This window comes from Carcharhinus amblyrhynchos, chromosome 6 (assembly GCF_965287045.1).
Source record: "Carcharhinus amblyrhynchos chromosome 6, sCarAmb.v2.hapA, whole genome shotgun sequence".
Classification (NCBI taxonomy): Eukaryota; Metazoa; Chordata; class Chondrichthyes; order Carcharhiniformes; family Carcharhinidae; genus Carcharhinus; species Carcharhinus amblyrhynchos.
The window spans coordinates 125,306,736-125,331,932 of record NC_137329.1 but is presented as its reverse complement, the minus strand read 5'-3'; the positions used below and the strand labels follow the sequence as shown (position 1 = coordinate 125,331,932).

The following is a 25,197-nucleotide window of genomic DNA, read 5'->3' as shown; positions in this document are numbered from 1 at the left end:
TTGTGTCGCTCAGCAGGTGATGTGGGTCGCTATGTCAACCTCGGCTACAGAAGGCTTGTTGTAAAAGTCATTTGTAAATGGGGCATCTAGACTAGAGCGGTATTCATAATTTTATGTTGCTACACCATCCTCATTTTGCTGTCACTTGTGTGTGTGTAAAAACCCCAACTGGATCTGCTGCCACATATCATTGGATTGCATTTTTTGCAACATTCTTTCCATGTGAAATTTCTGATTGATGAAACTTGTGTAAGATTTTTAAAAAAACGAAAAACTTATGGGCAGGATTTTCCAGCCGTGCTCGTTCCAAAACTTAAAAATCCCACCCGGGGTCAACAGACTTTTCCATGGCCTGCCCCTCGCCTGCTCCAATTCCCATGGTGGGTGGAACAGAAAAATTCACCCCTACATTTCTATGGCACCCTGCATAACCTTAGGACATCGTAAAAGTGCTTTGTAGCCAAAGAGGTTCTTATGGTACTTATGTAATGCAGGAAATGCAGCAGCCAATTTGTGCATAGCAAGTTCCCACAAACAGCAAAAGATAATCAGTAATGTGCAAAGAAAATTGGCTGAAAAACAGCGATAATTGTATTTCTTTGATTACTGACTGTGTGATCTTTTACATCAAACTTTGAAGACAGGTAGCACCACGGTTTCACATATCATCCAAAAGACAGTGACTTAGACAAAGCCGCATTCCCTCAGTGCTGCACTCCAAGTCTTAGCTAAGATGCTGAGCTCAAGTTCCTGGAGTGGGATTTGAACCTGCAATCATTTGGCCCAGTTTTGAGAGTGCTACCTACTGAACCTCTGTTAACTTCAGATGTTTTGAGTTGTTGATACTCAAGAGATCATATTGTTCTGATCTGGGATTAATCCACCATTGAGGCAACAACAATAAGAATAACTCTTTCCAAACCTCCAGGTGCATAATATACCAACAGAACAACCCCAGAGCTAAATGGGAGTGAATTGTTTGGACGATGGAGCTGGGGCTCCTGTGTTTCAGTAGTCCATGGGTCAGAGCTTGGACACCCCCACATTAACTTAGATACTTTTGGCCAGATATTGTGCAATGCAGCTTCTTTCACCATATTTACTGTAAATCTGCAGTCTCTGAACTTCACTGAATGAACCTCCTAAATGTAGACTTTCATTCAAAAGGCATCTTAGTTTGTGAACTATCCACCTGTGCTACTGTGTACCCAGGTCAGCAGTGTGGTGGAATGTTCTCCACTTGTCTGGATGAGTACAAGATGCACTGCAGAAACTTGCCAGTGTTTCTTTGGTAGCAATTTTCAAACCTGCAACCTCTACCATCTAAAGAGCAAGGGCAGCACACACATTGGAACACCCTGCAAGGTTCCCTCTGAGTCACAGACCATCCTGACTTGGGACAATATCATCATTCCTTCATCTTTGCAAGGCCAAGATCTTGAAACTCCTTCCCTAACAGCACTGTGGGTGTACATACACCACATGGACTGCAGTGGTTCATTAATGCAGTTCACCACCACCTTCTCAAAGGGGAAATGGAATGTGCAATAACGATGCCCAACTCTGGGATCAAATTTAACTGAAGTCTGAAATTCTAGGACTTGTATCATTGAATTTCTACTGTAACTTTGCCAAGTTGATCTATGTTTTGAAATTGGTTCACCCTAAATGTGCTGCTTTTGATTGTCACTCTGCCCTTTCAGATACTGGAGAGTCTGGATTACAACGTCATCAATGGTTTGACAAATTTACGGCTATTTGCAGTGATGGCGAGTCTGGCACAGAAAATCACAAAACAGGAGTAAGTTTGAGTTTGGAAATGTTTAGCACTGCCCACCATTAACTAATTGATGACAGCATAATACAGATTAGCATGCACAAAAGAGCTGAACTCGAAGGGTGAGGTGAGAGTGACGGTATGGTAGTAGAGGTGGCACAGTGGTTAGCACTGCTGCCTCACAGCACCAAGGACTCCGGTTCGAATCCGGCCTTGGGCAACTGTGTGGAGTTTGCACGTTCTCCTTATGTTTCTCTTTCAGAAACCTAGTGCAGACTCGATGGGCTAAATGGCCTCTTTCTGCATTGCAGGGATTCTATGACTGCTCTTGATATTAAGGTGGCATTTGACTGAGAGTGACATCAAGGAACCCTAGCAAAACTGGAGTCCAATGGGAATCAGGAGGAAAACTCTCTCCTGGTTGGAGTCAAATCTGGCACAAAGGAAGATGGTTGTGGTGGTTGGAGGTCAATCATCTCAGCTCCAGGACATCACTGCAGGAGTTGCTCAGGGTAGTGTCCTAGGCCCAACCATCTTCAACTGCTTCATCAATGACCTTCCTTCCATCATAAGGTCAAATGTGGGGATGTTCGCTGGTGATTGCACAATGCTCAGCATTCGCCACTCCTCAGATACTGAAGCAAATGCAGCAAGATCTGGACAACGTTCTGGTTTAGGCTGACAAGTGGCAAGTAACATTTGTGCCACACAACTGCCATGCAATGAACATCTCCAATGACAGGGAATCTAACCATTTCCCCTTGACATTGAATGTTATTATCATCACTGAATCCCCACTGTCAACTTTCTGGAAGAAACTGAACTGGATTGGCCATATAAATACAGCAGGTCAGAGACTAGAAATCTTGTGATGAATAACTCACCTCCTGACTCTCTAAGGCCTGTCCACCATCTACAAGGCACAAGTCAGGAGTGTGATGGGATACTCTCTACTTGCCTGGATGGGTGCAGCTCCAACAACACTTAAGAAGCTCAACACCATCCAGGACAAAGCAGCCCATTTGATTGCTACCCCTTCCACAAACATTCACCCCTTCTACCACCGATGAGCAGTGGCAGCTGTATGTACAATCTACAAATGCACTGCAGAAATTCCACAAAATTCCTTCGGCAGCACCTTCTAAACTCCCGACCACTATCATCTAGAAAGACTATCATCAGGAGATACCTGGGAACGCTGCCACCTGGAGGTCACTCACTGCCCTGACTTGGAAATATATCACCGTACCATCACTGTTGCTGGGTCAACATCCTGGAATTTCCTCCTAACAGCACTGTGGGACCTCAAGAGACTGCAGTGGTTCAAGAAGGCAGCTCACACCACCACATTCTCAGGGGCAGGTAGGGATGGACAATAAATGCTAGCCAGCCAGTCACACCTACATCCCATAAATGGAAAAAAAATCCACCTAAATGCTGTGACCACTGGAACAGGTCAGATGCTGAGTATTCTATCCCTGTGCCTGTTCACTATCTACAAGGCACAGGTCATGGAATATTCTCCACTTGCCTGGACAAGTAGGGCTCCAACAACACTCAGACACTAACTTTCAAAATACTTGAGGGGTGAACATTTAAAGGGCTATCAGGAAAAAGCAGGGAATAGTGGTGGATTTGAATAGATCTTTAAGAGAGCTAGTACAAGCACAATGGGCTGAATAGCCAGCATCTCAGCTTTATCATCAAGCAGAAAGACAACTCATAACACAAGCTGCATCTAGAGCCAGCCTTCCATCCCAGCAAAAGCCGCTAATGTTGTTTTCATTTGAAAAAATGATTGTGTAGATTAGAAGGATTTAAATCAAATAAGAAATAACAACACACCTGAATTAAACAGCAGGTTAGAAAGCTTACTAAAACAGAACAAAAACTGTAGATTCATCAAATCTGAAATAGTTAGCAGAGAGGAACAAAGTTAACGTTTCTTCCATCAGAACCTGGAACAGGTTAGAAATGTACGAGTTTTAAGTCAGTGGAAAGAGATGAAAGGATTAGGTGAAAGACAGCAGATTAAATAATGCAAGGGTTGATCGTACAAGGCCAGAGGGAGTGGTAATGAGACGAGTATAAACATGATGGCCTGAATGGCCTCCCTCTGCGCCATGACAATTCTATGATTCTGTGAAATATTGAAACAAAAGGTGGGTCTAGAGCAGGTGTGAATGGCAGGGAGATAAACAGCTGCTGGATGGAAGCAAAAAAAAGAGAGAAAAACAAGAAGGTTAAAATCAAAACCATCCAAAAGGAAAGAAAACTGGGTCATTACAAAGTAAATGATAATGGACCATAACTAACCTTCCTATCTATCTCATCCACCTGCAAGGAGCAGTCCAAGTTGTGAAGAAAAGTTTGAAAAAAAATGGGATGCTTTGAGTGTTGCAATGACCCAGTTAAATATCAGATGTTTGGGATTTAATTTGTGGGAATAAATCTGGATTAATAATTTTGGTAAATTGGTTTCACTGGTCACAGAGGACAATCTGATGGATTTTACCAATTCCTGGTACCAGTTTGGAGTTGTGAGAGCTGGAAGCAGATATCAAGAATTTGACAGCAAATCCAGACCTTCCCGCCAGAATTCCCAACTGAGAAGGTTCTAAACATTCCCTGCTGTTCCAAGATTCTTCCATGAACTTCAGCATGTTGGGAATGTGTCTGGGCTCTGCTCCTATTCTCTCCTCACTTGGGACTAACAGAGGGAGACTGAGTGTGTTATTGACGGATATACCAGACAGCAGAGGGACTGTGGCATTCCCGGAGCCCCAGGCTCACCGGTGAGGAAGCCTATTTGTAAAATCTATGCTGGTAATCTTTCCATTGAATCCTATAGTGCAGAAGGTGGCTATTTGGTGCATCAAGTCTGCACTGATCACAATCCTATCCAGGACCTATCCCCATAAACCCATGCATTTACTCTAGCTAGTTCCCCGACATAATTTAGCATGGCCAATCCACCGAACCTGCACATCTTGGGACTGTGGGGAGGAAACTGGAGCACCTGGAGGAAACCCACACAGACACAGGGAGAATGTGCAAACTCCACACAGACAGCGACTCAAGCTGGGAATCGAACCCGGTCCCTGGAGTGTGAGGCAGCAGTGCTAACCAGTGTGCCATTGTGCTAAGAGAATGAAAAAGTTCTGGTTAATCAATCCATTTAGAAGAAAAGAACTGACACAACATTATGGCCTACACCTCAGTCAGTCTCTGTCCTTGCCTCAATTCATCTGATGCTGAAACCCTCACCTATGTCTTTGTTATATTAAATTTCACTATTCTGGTGCTCCCCTGACCTTGCACCCTCTGCAAATTTCAGCACGTTCAAATGTCAGCTGCCAGGATCCTAACTCACACAAGGCCTTGTTCACCCTGTGCTCTCTGACCTACAATGGCTCCCAACCTGGCTGTGCGACATATTAAAATTCCCATCCTTGTTTCCAAATCCTTCCATGGCTTTCCCCATCTCTGTAACCATCTACAACCCTACAATGCTCTGAGATCTTCAAAATATCTGCAGTTCCCCCATTTTAATCTCTCCACCATTCAACTACCTGAATCCTAAACTCTGGGGGTTCCTCTCAGACCTAAGTCCCTGTTTGGGCGTTGCTTTATGGGTGGCACCGTGGTTAGCACTGCAGCCTCAGAGCGCCAGGGACCTGGGTTCAATTCCTGCCTTCAGTCACTTCTGTGTGGTGTCTGCACGTTCTCCCCATATCTGCGTGGGCTTCCTCCAGTGCTCTAGTTTCCTCCCGCAGTCCAAAAGATGTGCTGGTTGGGGTGCGTTGGCCCTGCTAAATTCTCCCTCAGTGTACCCAAACAGAGGGATCTCGGGGTCCTTGTGCATGAGTCGCAAAAACCCAGCCTGCAGGTGCAGCAGGTGGTCAGGAAGGCAAATGGGATGCTGGCCTTCATAGCGAGGGGGATTGAATATAAAAGTAGGGAGGTCTTGCTGCAACTGTACAGGGCACTGGTGAGGCCGCAGCTGGAGTACTGTGTGCAGTTTTGGTCGCTGCACTTACGCAAGGATATTTTGGCCTTGGAGGGAGTGCAGAGGAGGTTTACTAGGCTGATACCAGAGTTGAGGGGGTTGAACTATGAGGAGAGGCTGAATAAACTAGGCTTGTACTCGTTAGAGTTTAGAAGAATGAGGGGAGATCTCATTGAGACGTATAAGATGATGAATGGGATGGATAGGATAGAGGTGGAGAGGCTCTTCCCGCTCAGGAAGGACAGTAGGACTAGAGGGCACAGCCTCAAGATAAGGGGGAGGGCAGTTTAGAACAGAGTTGAGGAGGAACTTCTTCACTCAAAGGGTGGTAAATCTCTGGAATTCTCTGCCCGTTGAAGTGGCGGAGGCTGCCTCACTAAATATATTTAAGACGCGGGTAGATAGGTTTTTGATAGGCAAGGGGATTAAGGGTTATGGGGAGAAAGCAGGAAAATGGAACTGAGCCATGACAGATCAGCCATGATCTTATTGAATGGTGGGGCAGGTTCGAAGGGCTGGATGGCCTACTCCTGCTCCTATTTCTTATGTTCTTATGTGCCAGAGTGTGGCGACTAGGGGATTTTCATAGTAATTTCATTGCTGTGTTAATGTAAGCCTACTTGTGACCCTAATATATAAACTTTAAACTCCTCTCACTTTAAGACTGCCCATGAAACCTACCTCATTGATCCAGCACTTGGTCAGCCGTCCTGGGGCCACTTTATCTGGCTCGGCTTTAACCCTCCCGTGAAGCGGCCTGGGAAAGCACTCGCTCCATTGATGGTGCTATATAAATGCAAGTGCTGTTTTATACAAATGTTCTGACATCTCATATTGCAAACGGATGGAATTGACTGCGCTGTCCCCACCCCGGACAAGGTTCTCGTGCTGGGGTTGAGCTCACTGTTAACTCAGTGAGTTTCACTCGCTCCTTGTGGGATCATCACTTTGCCTGTCCACACTGCTGCTGCTAAGGGCTGCTTCACCAATGAGGGGGCAGCAGCCAGTCGTGGGCTTGGGAGCTTCCCCTGTTTAATAATCAGGTCGGGGGCTCATTAGTGCCCAGGCAAAGCAGAGCTGAGCGCTGTCACACTGAACATCGCAAGGAGCCGCATGGCAGAAACAGAATCACTTTTTTGTTTCTGCTTAATGACGGTGAAACCCTTTCATTGTGGAGCAGCGGGCGAGGACGGAGTCTGCCACTGGAGCTGACAGTTTTATCCGTTACTCTTCCAGGATCAGACTGTGTCCCCTCCTTTGTTTGGGCTCCAGCCCCCCACTCCATGCATGTAAGCAATCACAATGCCATCAGATCCGCTCACCATCACGTCACAAATACTACACAAAAGTTAACCGCCTCACTTAAAGAATGACATTGCACTGCTTGAACTCTTGTCTCGTTCCCGAGGGGAACTTAAACGCCCAGGTTTAAGTTCAAATTTAAATGGTCAGGATGCCGCTTCAAGTTGAGAGTTTCCCCCGTCCAAAAAGGACTTTACAACCGCGCTCCCTTAAAGCTGGGTCTGTCGCTGTTGTGTCCCTGTACTTGGCCGACCCCTCTGATACTTACTATTCACCTGTTTTAGTCCAGATTTGGTGCAACTATTTCAGAGTCTATCACACTGCTTGCTGGGGGTCTGGAGTCACGTGTAGGCTCAAAGCAGGTTGAGAGGCAGCAGATTCCTCCCCCCCTTCCCCCTCCTCCCCTCCTCCCCCTTCCCCCTCCTCCCCTCCTCCCCCTTCCCCTTCAAAGGGACATGAGTGAACCAGCTGGGTTTTTATCAAGCTCCAACAGTTTCAATGGTCAACTTCACTGGGGGGCAACTGTTCTCTTTCCAAGTTTTGTGAAATGGAATTCCAAGCCTCAAACTAGCGTGCCAGCCCCCCCTGGATAACAGATCCAGTGACAACAGGGCAGCCCTGTGCTGGCCGGGCACCAGTCAACCCCTTGGATTTTTACAATAACCCAGCAACTTTCCCAGTCATTATTTTGTACCACCAGCTCCAGTTTATTAAGTTGAATCTCACTACTGAAACAGGGAGATTTTGAGCACGTGACTGCTGGGATAGTAATTTAAAAAAAAATTCTACTATGGATGTTGGGGGAGGGGATGTTCTTTCGGGTCAAACCAAGCAAACAAACTCAAATTACTTTCGGACAAAGAAAAAGGGGGTGGCTCTTAAAGAACTGGGTGGGGCAGGGGGTTATCCCCAGTGTCCTGGCCAATATTTATCACTCAGACAATTATATATTACTGAGGCTGATTATCTGCTCATGTCACATGGCTATTTGTGGGATCTTGCTGTGCTTTAATAAGCAGCTGCATTTCCTACATTGCAACTGTGACTACATTTCAGAAAGTGTCTTATTGGCTGTAAAAGCTCTTTGCTCTGTACTAAAGTCACGAAAGATGATGTAGAAACGGCCATGCCATTTGGTTTCTGATTTGTTTACTTGTAGCCCTGTCTCTTTTAGTGACTTAAAACAAAATACTGCAGTCCTGGAAATCTGAAATAAAAGCAGGAATGCTGGAAGAAGAGAAGAGTCATACGGATTCTAAACATTGACCAGAATTTGGCCGCTCACACCCCACCACCTGTAACAAGTCTTCAAAGGCAGAAGTCCCTTCACCAAAACCCCTTTATTTACAATTCTAACAGCAGTACACAGTGTGCTCTCAGTCAGCAGTCCATCACAGGAACTCCTGGTTTAACACTCCTGGTTAAATACATGGAAAAGACACTCTAATTGGCCCATCAATTGACTCCTTAATCAGGGAGTCCATATTCCAATAGGCCAACCTCAATGGCCTGATTGAAGTCATTACACCATCATTATCAGTGAGAATAGAGAATTTGGCACTCAGCCAAATCTCCATTCACTGCAGCAGGACTGGAGAATCCCAGCTGTGGGTGAGGCCGGAGAATCCAGCCCACCCTGTTTTCTCTCTCCGCAGATGTTGCCAGACCTGCTGAGGCTTTCCAGCATTTTTTTTTGCTTTTATTTCTCTTTTGCCGAGGTTTGGACTTCAGCAGCTGCTCCAAGTCTGATATTAAAGCTTGCTCATTCTTTTCCCTGTCACAGTGGTTTCGTGAGGTCATTGATAGGAAAAATGGATTTTAAAGCCCTGGAACTGAGAGTGGACAGAGCCAAGGTAAGCACACAGTCTCAGTGTAAAATAACCAGCCTGTTCTGTGAGAATCTGTTTGTTATACCCTCACACCTTCTTCCTGGTCACAATATGTGGCATCTTTTTGACACAGACCAAGCTGTTCCACAGGCAACAAAAATTCACACTGATCTGCATAGGGAATTACCCTGAGAGACGTAACTAAGAACTAGGTCAGAGGTTCTAAGGAGCATCTTTAAAAACAAGAGAGAGAAAGAGTGTTGGAGTCAGGGAATTCCAGATCTTAGGTGGTTAGATTCTCTTTTGTTAGAGATGGTCATTGTTTGGCACTTAAGTGGTACATATGTTACTTGCCACTTGTCAGCCCAAACTTGGATATTGTCCAGGTCTTTCTGCATTTGGACACAGACTGCTTCAGATTCCGATATCTTACTGCAGCTGTACAGAGTCATGGTGAGGCCACACTCGGGGCGGCAGTGGTTAACATTGCTGCTTCACAGTGCCAGGGACCCAGGTTCGATTCCCGGCTTGGGTCACTGTGTGGAGTTTGCACGTTCTCTCCGTGGTCTGTGTGGGTTTCCTCCGGGTGCTCTGGTTTCCTCCCACAGTCTGAAAGATGTGCTGGTGAGGGTGCATTGACCCGAACAGCCGCCCGACTGTGGCAACTAGGGGAATCCCACAGAACTACATTGCAGTGTTAATGTAAGTCTTGCTTGTGACTAATAAATAAATAAACTTTAGAGTATTGTGAACAGTTTTGGCCTCCTTATCTAAGAAACAATATACTTGCCATAGAGACAGCGCAGGGATGGTTCACCACACTGATTCTTGGGATTGTCAGAGGAGAGATTGGGTCGACTGGCCCCATAGTCCCTGGAATTTAGAAGAATGAAAAGGAATCTAATTGAAACATATAAAATTCTGACAGGGCTGGACAGACTGGATGAAGGGATATTGTTTCCTCTGGCTGAGAGTGTCTGAGACATGTGGTCACAGTCTCAGGATATGGGGGAGGCCATTTAGGACTGAGATGAGGAGAAACCTCTTCACTCTGCAGGTGGTGAACCTCTGGAATTCTCTACCACAGAAGGCTGTGGAGGTCAAATCAGTGAATATATTTCAGGAGGAATAGATAGATTTCTAGATTCTAAAGATGTCGAGGGTATGGGGAGAGCGCAGGATGGTGAGTAACTTGATGGGGAATTTCCAAGTGAATATAGCAACACTGCAGAGTTTTACCTGTTGGCTGTGGGATTGCTTGGCTCTGTTTATTACATGCTACTTCTGCTGTTTAGTATGTAATCTTGTGTTGTAACTTCACCAGGTTGACGCCACATTTTTAGATATGTCTGGTGCTGCTCCTGGCATGCCCTGCTGCACTCTGCATTGAGCTGAATCACAGATCTGTAAAGGCGCAGAAGGAGGCCATTTGGTCCATCGTGTCCATACCAGCTCTCCAAATGAGCATCATTACTTAGTGCTATTCCTCCGCCTTTTCCCCGTACCCCTGCACATTGTTTCTATTCAAATAATCATCTAACGCCGTTTGGAATGCCTATTTGAACCTGCCTCCATTGCACTCCCGGGAAGAACATTCCAGACCTCAACAACTCGCTGCATGAAAGAGTTTTACTCACATCACATTTGCCATTTTTGCAAATGAATTTTAAATCTGTGCCCTCTCATTCTTTTATAAGCGGGAATAGTTTCTCCTGATCTATTCTATTCTGCTCCCTCATGATTTTGAAAGTCTCCATCAAATCTCTTCTTAACCCTTTTCTCCGTAAGAAGAACAGTACCAACTTCTCCAATCTATCGACCGGCCTCTTTCTGCATTGTTGGGATCCTGTCCTCATAACGGAAGTTTCTTATCCCTGGAACCTTCTTGTAAACCTCTTCTGCACTCTCTCCAATGTATTCACATCCTTCCTATCGTGTGGGACCATGAACTGTACACAGTACTCCAGCTGAGGTCTAACTAGTGTCTTGTTCCCCTGGCTTGGTGGCAAGTAAGTAAGTTTATTGATTAGTCACAAGTAGGCTTACCTTAACACTGCAATGAAATTACCGTGAAAACCCCCTAGTGGCCACACTCTGGTGCCTGTTTGGGTCCACTGAGGGAGAATTTAGCATGGCCTATCCACTGAACCAGCACATTTTTCGGATTGTTGGAGGAAACCGGGGCACCAGGAGGTAAACCACACAGACACAGGGAGAACGTGCAAAGTCCACACAGACAGTGACCTAAGCCGGGAATCGAACCTGAGTTCCTGGTGCTGTGAGGCAGCAGTGCTAACCACTGTGCTGTGGGGTAGGCTGGGCCATGAGGTTCCAGATTTTGGTTGTATCTGATTCTGTTGCTGCTGATGGTCCAGGGTGGCTGATAAAAGCCCAGTTTTGCACTGTTGTATCTTTTCTGGTTTAACATCGTGGTAATGCCACAATATTCCATGGCGTCTGTGCTCAGAGTGAAGAGAGACCTTGTCTCCAGAAAGACTGTACAAAGGGCATGACTGTCACAGATAGATACCAGTGACAAGTAGATAAGGACATTGACAAGCAGGACTTTCCCTATTGTTGGTTCTCCTATTACCAGCCAGAGGCCCAGTTTCACAGATATATCCTTGAGGTGCTTGAGTCTGCCCTGACCACAGATCTTTAGACTGAAGAGGGTTGGTAAAATACTGTGGCAGGTGTATGGTCTGCTGTGTAATTACTCTGGTCCAATATGGTGTTTATCTGGGCGATGCTTTAAAGGTGTTGTTTGGTCTCTGGTTCCGCAGGAATGTGCTGGAGTGTGCTCCCCATTGTTTCCCACCATCTCCCTCTCCGCAGTCCCTCCTGTCCCTGTGTGATCCTCAATGCAATTGACAAATTTTGGAACCTGAAGCTCTACCAATTAATTCCAGCAAATGGATTGAAAGTCATACCCTTGCTAACCGGATGCACCAAAGGTTTCGAAGGCGCCCGCCACAAAGGTCTCCCAGCATCAGCGGGAGATTATTTCCAGATAAACCTGCAGTAATTACATCGCTGAAACCTTAATCCCTGTTCATCAAAGGAGAAGGATTGGATGATAATTAACATCTGCACATGGAGACATTGCCAACATAAAAACCAGCTGAGGGTTAGGACAAAGTTCTGTTTAAGATTAACCCTTAGGTTGCCCTGAGAGAAGCAGCCATCTTCCTGAGTCACCAATTCTTTAGAAGTATATTCTGGAACAAAATTAGCATTCCTTGATGGTCACTGGATGAAACTCCCTTCCTAATAGCACTGTGTGCGTATCTGCACCACATAGACTAAAACAGCTCAAGAAGGCAACTCATTACCAGATCCTCAACTAATGCCAACCTTGTCTGTGATGTCCACATCTGAAAAATGAAGAAAAATTAAATGTGTTGAAATCTTTTGGGGCTTGTTTTTCTTCTGTTTAATGCCTGGAACGTTCAATTCTTGTTGGTAGACAGAGGGGAAAGGTTAGGGAGCTGTAACATTTGATCTCTATACATCGTGATTGGATTTTGTAGGACCATTCAATGTGGAATATGGGATACTAGCATTACGGTGATGTTACTGGACTCATAACCCAGCAACCTAGATTAATGAATGGCCTAATGAGTTTAAATTCCATCACAATGGCTGGAGAGTTTAAATGAGACAAAATCTGAATTAAAAAACTCGTCTCTGTATTGGTGACCATTGGATCACCAGACTGTCACATTCTGGTCCTCAAGGGCTTGGCAGAAAAAATAGGCAAATTATTACCTAAATGCAAAGCAGATTAAAAATATGTCCAGGCAGAGGGATCTGGGTGTCTGTGTTCATGGATCACAGAAAGTTGGTATGCAGGTGCAGCACTTAATAAAAATGGCAAATGGGATGTTGGCATTTATTGCAAAAGGACTGGCGTATAAAAGTAGAGAAGTTTTGTTGTAATTATATAGGGTGTTGGTGAGACCACATCTGGAGTATTGTGTCCAGTTTTGGTCTCCTTATTTGGGGAAGGATGTGGTGGCATTGGAGGCAGTTCAGAGCAGGGTCACCAGATTGATCCTGGGAATGAAGTGTTGACGTATGAGGAGAGATTAAACAGTTTGAGCCTGTACTCACTGGATGTTGGAAGGATGACAAAGGATTGGATTGGGGTATATAAAATTTTAAAAGGAATTGATAAAATAAAGATAGACTAAATATTCCCCCTTTTGGAACAATCTAGAACAAGAGGTCACAGGTTTAGGCTAAGAGGTGATAGATTTGAAACTGAAAGGAGGGGGAACTACTTCTCACAGAGGGAAGTGAATTTGTGGAACTTGCTGCCCCATAGCATGGCGGATCTAAATCGTTGAATGGTTTCAAGAGGGAGATAGATGTATTTCTAATTAAAAAAGGGATAAGGAAATATGAGGAACAGGTGGGGAGGTGGATTTGAGACCAGGGAGAGATCAGCCATGATCTGATTGAATGGCGGAGCAGGCTCGAAGGGCTGAATTGCCGGCGTCTGCTCCTAATTCCTATGTTCCTTTTTAAATTTCATTTATGGGACCTGGGTGTCACTGGCTGCCAGCATTTATTGCCCATCCCTAATTGCCCAAAGGACAGGTGAGTGTCAAGCACATTGATGAGGCTCTGGAGTCACATGTAGGCCAGGCTGGCTATGGATGGCTGATTTCCTTCCCTAAAGGACATTAGTGAACCAGATGGGTTTTTCCGACAATGGCTTTAAGGTCATTAATAGATTCTTAATTCTAGATATATTTTAGCAAATTCAAATTCTGCCATCTGCCGTGACACAAACCCGGCTCCCCAGAATATTAGCTGAGCTTCTGGATTTATAATTCAGTCTTAATACCACGAGGTCATCGCCTCCCCTAAATCCTGACCAGGCCAAGATGTGAATCCAAACCTGCAGTGATGGTTGACTCTTAACTGCCCTCTGAAATGTCCTAGCAAGTCACTCATTTATATTCAAAATGGCTTAACACCAGTTTTTCAATGACCATTATAATCTGGTAGTAAACGCTGGCCTTGACAGAAGGATAACAGCATGTAACTGAGGGGGGAGTGTTAAAAGGACTCCTTGTGCTTTGTAATTCTCTTCATACAACAACAGGAGGAACAAGCCTTGGAATTAGCCTTACTCCCCCCTGGATTGAGGCTCTTCAAACCCAAGCTCACCAAAGCTCTGTTGCCTTTGACCGAGCTCTCGCTGAGTCCTATTTGCCCAGCAACCCTTGTGATTTCTGTTCAAATTGGATCTGACTTAACAACACCTTGACTTTAAAATTCTCATTCCTCGTTTAAAAATTCTTCCGTGGCCTGACTGATTCCTGTAATCTCCTCTAGTCTTTACAATCCTCTGAGATATCTGTGCTCTTTGTCTCTGGTCACTTGTCCACCTCCCACTCCCATTTCACCATCTTCTTTCCTCAAACTTTTGACCAGCTGTCTGAATATTTCATCTGGATCAGTGTCAATTTTTGGACTGATTTACACCCCTGGGAAGCACCTTGGATATGTACCCAGGTTAACGATGTTATATAATGGTATTGTATTATTGTTGAATGACCTTGAGAGGATGAATAGCCATTCCTTATTTTGTTCCCTCAATGATGATGAGTAATCCACTCTGAAGACTCACCTTAATCTACATGGCAGGGAAGATTAAAACTGCAGCAGGCACACGCTAACTGTAATGTCTATTTAGGGTTTTGTACTTGGTTGATACAATCTAATGGGCAATGACGCCACCCATTCAGGAGACTGGCGTTATATAAACCTTTTATTCCTAAGCTTGGCTGAGGTGTCCTTCTGACATTTGCATAGGTCACAAGCGGCAATCTAGTTTGATATGCGGCATTGCTTCTCAATTATCCCTTTGATATAGTCCCGTATATAAAGACACACACACACACATACACGCGCACACACCACCTACTGATGTTTCAGGGACAGCTGGCAAAAGACGATCAAAATATTTGCAATCAATTGAGAGTCACTGACTCCATTTCTTTCACATAATGGAAAGCTTTTGTTTTCTGTTCCGAGGGACCGGCCACCTTATCAGTTCACTCGCTTACTTTTTTATCTTTCTGTGGTCGCTCGCAAATCCTCCTGGATTTATTGCAGATGCAGCCAGCCCAGTGAAAATAATCGTACAAGCAAAGAGACTCATCAACGCCTGGCTAGAATGCTGAGTGATTCCAATGGGAAATTAAGCAGACAAAAGAGGCAGTGGGGTGATAAATGAAGAAAAGGCTTCAGTCTTTTCAAGACCTTGGACAAGAGCTTGGTCAAAGCTCAGCAGTAATGTTACTAAACTCTTTCCCTCGCGCTAAAGCATGGGTTATTCTGAAACAATCAAATACAGTCCTAGGGAACACCTTAAAGAGCACACAAGCTCTCCATCTTCACTTAGGATTATCCTGTGGAGCCTCAGGCAAACAAATAAAGAACTTGTATTTCTATAGCACCTTCCAGCGTGTTCCAAAGCATGTCACAACTAATGAAATATTTTTACAAGTCTACCCATTGTATAATGTTGGAAATGCAGCAGCCACACAGCACGCTCTCACTAACAGCAATGTGATAGTGATGTTTTATTGATGTTGGTTGAGGGATGAATGTTAACCAGGCAATAGGGGAAACTCCCCCACTCCACCTTACTATCAAGGAATCTTGTGTCCACGAAGGGCAGAAAGACTCCTCAGGTTAATGCCTCACCCAGAAGCCGCACCTTTACTGTTGCTCAGTACAGTGACTTAGTATCAGTTTTGACATGACTTACACACCTATGCTGTAACTTGGGAAGCTTAACCTCATTAAGGGTAAAAGCCAGTTGTTGATAACAATTCAGCAAACCACAATAGTCTTCCGTGGTCGAATCTCTCGCTCAGCTGATAGCAGAGGTTAGATCCATACAGAAAATGGGTTTAATGGGCTCGAACAAACAACATGAAGATGTGTGTGGGGGGTGGAGGGGAGGGGGGAGGGGAGGAGGTGTCTCTCTCAGCCACTGGAATTGAATTTTGAAACACGAGTCCCAAGCTGGAGTTCCAGGTTCTATTCAACGGGACTGCACCAATTTGATTGCTTTTTTTGAAGGGGTAACCAAGAAGGTAGATGAGGGCAGTGCAGATGATGTTGTCCACATGGACTTTAGCAAGGCCTTTAATAAGGTACTGAATGGTAGGTTGTTGAATAAGGTTAAATCTCATGGGATCCAGGGTGAAATAGTTAAATGGATACAAAACTGGCTTGATGACAGATGGTTGTAGAGGCTTGTTTTTCAAATTGGAGGCCTGTGATCAACAGTGTGCCTCAGGGATCAGTGCTGGGTCCACCGTTAGTTGTCATTTATATTAATGATTTGGATGAAAATATAGGAGGCATGTTTAGTAAGTTTGCAGATTACACCAAGATTGGTGGCATAGTGGACAGTGAAGAAAATTATCTCGGATTGCAATGGGATCTTGATCAATTGAGCCAGTGGGCTGACGAATGGCAGATGGAGTTTAATTTAGTTAAATGAGAGGTGATGAATTTTGATAGATTGAACCAGGACAGGACTTACTCAGTTAATGGTAGGGTGTTGGGGAGAGTTACAGAACAAAGAGATCTAGGGATACAGGCTCAAAGCTCCTTGAAAGTGGAGTCACAGGTGGACAGAGTGGTGAAGAAGGCATTCGGCATGCTTGGTTTCATCGATCAGAACATTGAATACAGGAGTTGGGATGTCTTGTTGAAGTTGTACAAGACATTGGTAAGGCCACACTTGGAATACTGTGTACAGTTCTGGTCACCCTATTAAGGAAAGGATATTATTAAACTAGAAAGAGTGCAGATAAGATTTACTAGGAAGCTGTCGGGACTTGATGCTTTGAGTTATAAGGAGAGGCTGGATAGACAGGGATTTTTTCTCCAGAGCGTAGGAGGCTGAGGGGTGATCTTATAGAGGTTTATAACATAATGAGGGGCACAGATCAGCTAGATAGTCAATATCTTTTCCCAAAAGTAGGGAAGTCTAAAACTAGAGACATAGATTTAAGATGAGAGGGGAGAGATACAAAAGTGTCCAGAGGGGCAATTTTTTCACGCAGAGGATGGTGAGTTTCTGGAACGAGCTGCCAGAGGTGTTAGTAGAGGTGGGTACAATGTTGTCTTTTAAAAAGCACTTAGACAGTTATATGGGTATAATCGGTATAGAGGGATATGGGCCAAATTGTGACTAGTTTAGGGGTTTAAAAAAAGGGCAGCATGGACATGTTGGGCCAAAGGGCCTGTTTCCATGCTGTAAACCTCTATGATTCAATGCTCTGAGTGGGGTTCGAACCCCAGCTCCTGACTCAGCCGGGGTGAGGGGATAGAGGGGGACACTGTATCTATACTCTTGCTGCATGCCTCTGAGTGATGAACAGGAATGATAGGCCACAAATGTCCTTTAGACTCTCCAAGTTGACTTTTATGTTGTTCTGTGCATAATTTAAGCTCAATTCACTGTTCATTTGCTGTCCCGAAGCAGGGTTACCATAGCAACCTCAGATGAATTGCAACATTTGGAATAAACACATCTTTGACCCAACGCGTGTGAACTGTGCTTCACTTCATGCCCAACTTGCACTGCATTGTTAATGCTCAAGCCTGCTGCAGGAAGGGGCCGTCTAGAATCTAATAGGAGCTCTGTTGGAAACAAGTCACTTTAAATGTTGACTCACTGAACGCTGCCGGCCCAAAGATTATGACACAAAAAGGCTTTGGCTGCAAAATGCCGGCTCTTTTCAACTCAGAACCGTTTACCGAAGGTGATCATTACAGATCCATTTTACATTTACAGCAAAGCTTCCCTGCTTCCCCCTGTACGATCGGCCGCTGGATGGAAAATCTTCACCATTACTTAATTGAATTGTACGCTTCTATTCGAGAAGAAGAGGGGAGAAAAAAAAATGCCCAGATAAAATCTGTGGCATGGGAGGATTGTGGATGTTAATCACCTTGACACATGAGGTATAGAAAGCAGCACTAGGAGGAAGGTTCTCCCTCTTCACTTACTTTATAATTAGACTGACCGATTTGAATGCTTTGAAGTGTTAGGGTGAGTGCCAGAGGATTACCGAAAGTTATTAAATTGGATGCGGAATCATTGCAAAAAAAAAACAGGTGCACTAACAATGGGGGGGAAAATGGAACATTAAGGTCTGAAGTCTTCCAGTTACAGGGACATTGTAAAATTCATTACATCTGAAAGGCGCAGATAATGTGAGCAGCCACTGAATACACCCTGGGTTTGCCAGAAAGCAGCTTTTAATCAACCATTCTTTTGCTTGTCACCTCCCCTCCTCCTTGCTCAGCACTTCAATATATCTGAACCTTCTTGGTCGTGGATGTGTTTACTTCACTCCTTCCCTTCATTTAGAATATTCCAAACTTTCAATGTGCTGGACCTGCACTTTAAAATTCCATTTTTTTGCCAAGGACTTTTCCTGACTTTTCCTTCTCCCTGTTTTGATTGCTTAAAAATTAGGAATTTGTTGAACTATTTGGAGCACCATGAAGGGGGAGTTGGGGGGTGGGAAATGGGGTAGCGATCTTACTGGCTGCCAATGCCTCACTGCCGCTACAGTGAGGATGGAGAATTTGATGTCCAGCCACATCTTCGTTCACTGCAGCGGGACTGGAGAATCCCACCAGCGTGAACGGCTGGAAAATTCTTCCCTGTGAAACGTGAAGCTCCTCTGATTGACTTGGAAAATGTAACCAGTTAACCCACAATTTGTTACCCAAGGTTTAACTCGGCAGCAAGCCCCGTTCGTGGATCACTCTCTGTTTTGTAGATCCACATTGGCTTCTTGTCTGGACGTTACTCAGATTTAAATATTAGCATACTTACTTTGGAACCCCTTGTTGGCCTCCTCTCTACCCACTCTCTGTTATCTCAACCAAAGAACAAAGAGAATAAAGAATAGTACAGCACAGGAACAAGCCCTTTGGCCCACCTAGTCTGTATCGACACAGATGCCTCTCTAATCTAATATTTTCATGGCTTTACATGGTCCATATTCCTCTAATCCCTGTCTATTCATCTATCTGTCCAGGTGCTTCTTGAATGTTTTAGGGTCTACTTCCACCAGCAGCATGTTCCAGGCATTCACCATTTGTGTGAAAAATGTGCCCCTTCCATTTCTTTTAAACATCTTCTCATCTCACTTTCAAACTATTGCAAAAGAGAAAAACTCTCTGACATCAAAGAGCTCAGAGGAATTTTTTGTTCACAATTAGTGGTATTGCTCGTGGATTAGCAATCCAGAAACCCAGAGTAATGCTCTGGGGACCTGGGTTCAAATCCCACCATGGCAGATGGTGAAATTTCAATGCAATAAAACTTTGGAATTAAGTCTAATGATGACCATGAAACCATTTTTGATTGCTGTAAAAAACCCATCTGTTTCATTAAGTCCTTTAGGGAAGGAAATCTGCTGCCCTTACCCAGTCTGGCCTACATATAACTCCAAACCCACAACAATGTGGTTGACTCTTAAATGTCCTCTGAAATGGCCCAGCAAGCCACTCAGTTCAAGGGCAATTAAGGATGGGCAATAAATGCTGGCCAGCCAGCAATGTCCATGCCCCATAAATGAATAAATTTTAAAAGAATCGAGAGTGGAGAGAATACTATATTCCTTCATTTGTTAGTGAACATTGCTGTTAGCTCTGATTGGCAGGTTTTGAGTACAAATCTTACAACAAAGACTTGAGAACAAAATCCAAGCAGACACTCTCAATGCTGAGGGAGTGATGTTCTGTTGGAGGAATACTGAAAGGAGAATTGGAATACCTGGAGGCGGATCCTTGATGAAAACAGCTGAAGCATTGTTTGAAAGAAAAATTTAAAGCATGTGTTTTCGGGAGTGGAGTTTGGAAAACATATATGACAATCATTGGAGGGGAATTTGAGGAGAAATCCAAGGAAGACGGAGAAGATGGATTAAGTGGCATTTACCATTTGGTTTCAGAGTGGGGTGTTATCCTTGAAATCAGTGTACATTTGTGAAGCTAAGTGGGAGTGAAGGAGTATTGTATTATAGTCAAATTTTTCATTTTTTGTCATTAAAAGCTAATTGGCAGTCTTATGACTTTGTTCCCCCATGTTTTTCACAAAAAGCAAAACGTGAGTCTTCCGAGACAGAGTTTCATTTTGGGACCTTCCTGTCAAATAGAAAAACATCAACTGTGATCATAACAGGTGGCCAATTATTGACGAATTTCTGTGTGCTTTAAGATTTTTGAGTGTTTTAATCTGAAATTCAGATTAGATATATCTGGAAGGAGCAGCCATCCCTAATATTGACCAAACTGGTTTCTGTAAAGAGTGCAGCAAGATCAAGTTCTGGTTCTCATGATCGACATCAGAAATGGCTCTGGAAGAAGCTGAAAACTGGCATGGTGCTACTGGAACTCAGAGCTCTATAGCTCCCGAAGGTACAGTGTGGCACAACAGCCTGCTCCCAAAACTGTCCAGAATGGATGGGCAGGTGGCACAGTTTGTAGTGTTACTCATAGCGCCTCATTGCACTAAGGACGCTGGTTCAATTTCCGGCTTGGGTCACTGTCTATGTGGAGTTTGCACATTCTCCCCATGTCTACGTGGGTTTCCTCAGGGTGCTTCAGTCTCCTCCCACAAATGTGTGGGTTAGGTACATTGACCATGCTAAATTCTCCCTCAATGTACCCGAACAGGCACCGGACTGTAGCGATTAGAGGATTTTCACAGTAACTTCATTGCAGTGTTAATCTAAGCCTACTTGTGACACTAATAAATTTAAGCTTAAAGAATGTTTCAAATCGTGGTCAGGACAGTTGTTGAAAGGTTCTTTCACAACAGATCATTCAGGCTCCAGATTGGGTCAGGGAGAAGTGCATGGAGAATTCAGGCCAATGGACTAGCACAGGGCTCAGTGCTAACCCCAATCCTGTCCAACATACAAATAATCTGTCAACAACCATGTCCCACAAGTCTACCTATGCTGATGGTATTTGTTGTGTCACCCAAGCTCCACTCTTCTGCATTCTCAATCCAATCCTTAAAGCAGACGTTACAAAGTTGATGGACTATTGAAGCATCTAGAAAACCATATCCAGAATATTCCACCTCCACGATGGCAAAACAAAATTGTGTATCTCCATGGACTCGAGCGTGATCCCAATCCAACATCATTGGGAGTGACTCTCCATAGAATCTGTCGTCCCTGGAACACTGGAAGAAAACAGCAGCAAAGTGCCAAAAGCAGAAACAATCTGCTAACGAAACTTACTGGATCCACCTGCAGCACTGCTGTAACCACACTCTGGGCCTCAGCATTTACCATACTCCACTGTGCACCAGCCCTGGTGAAGGTTGTCACACACACATCTTGTTGACACTTGATTGAATGCAATAATAATTGGAACTCTCCACTCAGCACTTCTGTCCTGACTTCCTGTCCTTGCAAATGTCATTCTGCCACACATCTGCCACCTGACAGAAATCCACAAGTTGTTTGAAACCAGCCGTGCTGTATCTCACTTACCCACTCCACACTGAGCCTGTCCAACCCACCTGTTGCTCACCTGCCATCTTGGCACCCTACATGAAGCATCCTCCCTGAGCAAGATCTACCAGTGGACATCCTCTGGATCAAGAAACATTGGAAGTCATGACAACTTCCTTGTGATAAACGCCACCTGTCGAAGGGCAGCCTTTGAGTTGCCATGGCAACAGTGGTCCTCACTAAACAGGTTCAGGACCGGCCAAGGCCCCTGTGCTGCCAACCTCTGCTACTGGGGTCTCTGTACAAACCCCTTAAGCACTGGTAGCACCAACAATTCCCGAGAAATGTCCCCCCTACAGACTAAGTGGTGGACTAATCATTTTAAATTCAGCGAATGAGGAGGCTATCACATGGCTTCAGGGATTTGTATTTGCTAGGTAAAGTTGCTGCATGTGATAGCCTGTCTCCATAGGTCAGAATTCATTGAGCCTTGAAAGAATTTGGTCAATACTGGAGCAGCTCACAGTTTCTAATTTTAAAAGCCAGGGTGACAATGCATCAGGACTTAAAGCTTTATTTGGAATTATCTCTTGCAATAGTTTCAAAACACCCATTTCATCAATAATGTTTATATCTGGTTAATGGTCAGTGTGTAAACTGGGTATTTATGATAAATCTTCTCCGATAATTACTCTGGATCACTTGCTGCTCCTGTTAAATAAAAAGAGATTGATAAAGTAAACATTGACCAAATGTTTCCTCTTATGGGACAATCTCGAACAAGAGGTCACAGGAGAGGCGGTAGATTTGAAACTGAAATGAGGAGGAACTACTACTCGTAGAGGGTGGTAAATTTGTGGAACTCACTGTCCCATCACCCGATAGAGTCTGAATTATTAAATGATTTCAAGAAGGAGATAAATATATTTCTAATAAATAAAAGGGGTAAGAGGGATATGGGGAACAGGTGGGGAAGTGGACCTGAAACCAGAAACAGTTCATCCATGATCTGATTGAATGGCGGAGTAGGCTCGAAGGGCTGAATTGTTGACTTCTGCTCCTAATTCTTATGTTCCCCCTCAGCTTTCTCTGCTCTAAGGAAAACAACCCTAGACTATCCAGCCTCTCTTCATAGCTGAAATGCTCCAGCCTAGGCAACGTCCTGGTGAATCTCCTCTGCACCCCTACTAGTGTATCACACCCTTCCTATAGTGTGGTGACCAGAACTGTACACAGTACCCTAGCTGTGGCGTAACCAGTGTCTTATACAGCTCCATTATGATCTTCCTGCTCTCACATTCTGTGCATTGGCTAATAAAGGCAAGTATCCCACATAGTTTCTAACCACCTTATCTACCTGCCATGCTGCCTTCAGGCATGTATGAACGTGCTCACCATGATCCGTTTGGTCCTCTGTACATCCAAAGGTCTGACAATTCATTGCTTGTTCTCTTAATTTGTTAGTCCTCCCAAACTGACTCGGCTCACCCTTTTCAGGGTTAAATTCTACGACTCTATGAACTATTTATTGTTCTACATCTCAGAGATCAGCCACATACTTGTGTCCCATTAAGACTCAGGTTCTGATGGATTTTGATTATCTTCAGAGGAGAATTTTTAAGGAATCTTTTTTGTTTTATTTTCCAGCAACTTTTCCTGTGTAACTTGGAATCAGAGTCGACCACAATCAGTGTCCAGCAGTTTCTGCTGGAGTTGAAAGCTGGTGGAATCAGCAAAGTCCACGAAGAGGAAGTCAGAAAGGAACTCCAACACTCAAAGGCATTGGATCTGCTGGATTTCCTCACCTACCTGCCCCTTTTTGATCTTATCCACAATTCAGTGGTCTCAAACCCACTGGATGATTCACGCACACTGTGATCAGATATGGATGAGCCGCCATGTCTCAGAAATGAAAAGAGAAAGAACTTGCATTTATTTTATAGGATGTCACAAAGGACTTCAATTTCCGATGGGATAGATTGTGTGGAGCAGTGATCGCGAGTCAGCGCCCAGTTTTACATTTCTGTTTAGTTGGAAATAAAGATGGAGGAGATGGAAGATTGGCATTGCCAACTCATTATCCTAAAACTGACAGTCAGAATCCACCACAATCAATTACTTTGAAGTAATCCTTCAGAAAAATGCAGCAGCCAAGATTCAATGACAACAAGGTGAACGTGAACAAGGCTCAGTCCATGAAAGAGCAATGCTCCGAATGCTCATGTTACCAAATAAACCTGTTGGACTTTAACCTGGTTTTGTGAGACTTCTTACTGTGCCCTCACCAGTCCAATGCTGGTATCTCCCCATCACAACAAGGTGAGTGGCCTGGCCTTCATTTTTTGGTGGTGAGATGGAGGAGAACTGTGCTCCTCTCCTTTTGAGCAGCACCAGTGGATATTTAACACCTACCGGAACAGGCGGCAAGGTCCAAGGTTTAATCCTCATCCAAAACCCAGCATCTCTGACAGTAAAGCACTTCCTCAGTACTGCACTGGGCTGCCAGCTCAGACTATGCATCCAATCCCACAAGCATGTGACCAGAGGGGAAAGAGTGGGGCTAATTTGTGTGGTGAACAGCAAAGCTTTTCAACTATTCCTCATCACTCATTCAGAATGTACTCAGGAGGGCAAAGTGTAGGTAGGATTAGATCATTGAAAGTTTGTCAAACTTAATTCATGTAAGATGTACAACATCTAGTTGTTTCATCACTACAAGCTCCATTTGATTTGATTTGATTTATTGTTATCACATGTATTAACATACAGTGAAAAGTATTGTTTCTTGCACGCTATACAGACTAAACATACTGTTCATAGAGAAAGAAAGGAAAGAGTGCAGAATGTAGTGTCATAGCTAGGGTGGAGAGAAAGATCACCTTAATGGAAGGTAGGTCCATACAAAAATCTGACAGCAGCAGGGAAGAAGCTGTTCTTGAGTCAGTTGGTACACAACCTCAGACATTTGTATCTTTTTCCAGTAGGAAAAAGGTGGGAGAGAGAATGTCCGGGGTGCGTGGGATCCTTAATTATGCTGGCTGCTTTGCTGAGGCAGCGAAAAGTGTAGACGGAATCAATAGATGGGAGTTTTAGTACAAATTTAAAATGATCTTTATTGTTTATTGTGTGTGTGTGATTGATCTGTTTGATAGAACAATTAAAGCAGAAATTGGGATTGTAGATCATAGAATCATAGAATCCAACAATCCTGACTGCATGACTTTCCTCCGGGTGCTCTGGTTTCCACCCACAGTCCAAAGGTGTGCTAGTTAGGTGCATTGGCCATGCTAAATTCTCCCTGAGTGCACTTGAACAGGCGCTGGAGTGTGGCGAGTCAGGAATTTTCATGGTAACTTCATTGCAGTGTGAATATAAGCCTATTTGTAACTAATAAATCGATAAAACTTTAAACTTTAAAAATACAGTGCTAAAGAAGGCCATTTGGCCCATGGAGTCTGCTCCAACTACAATTCCACTCAGGCTCTATCCCCATAACCCAATTAATTGACCCTAGCCAGTCCCCCTGATACTAAGGAGCAATTTAGCATGGCCAGTCCACTTAGGCCACCATCTTTGGGCTGTGCGAGGAAACTGGAGCATCAGGAGGAAACCCACGCAGACACGGGGAGAATGTGCAAACAAGGCAGTGACCCAAGACGGGAATCAAACCCGGGCCACTGGCACTGTGAGGCAGCCGTGCTAACCACTGTGCCGCCCTTAGGGTAGAAAATGTTAATGGGAAATTTAATAGTGGTT

General features: G+C 44.3%; 1 protein-coding gene across 1 annotated transcript in view; it reads left to right on the top strand.

The window, feature by feature from the left end:
- LOC145344387 (uncharacterized) overlaps positions 1–23,641 on the top strand; it is a 126,768-nt gene extending 103,127 nt beyond the window's left edge. The window contains exons 14-16 of the mRNA XM_080191515.1: positions 1,704–1,801; positions 8,872–8,941; positions 23,089–23,641. Of these exons, the coding sequence (XP_080047641.1) occupies positions 1,704–1,801; positions 8,872–8,941; positions 23,089–23,319 (399 nt within the window). The 3' untranslated portion in view covers positions 23,320–23,641. The remainder of the gene's footprint in view (positions 1–1,703; positions 1,802–8,871; positions 8,942–23,088) is intronic.
- Positions 23,642–25,197: the final 1,556 nt, after the last annotated feature.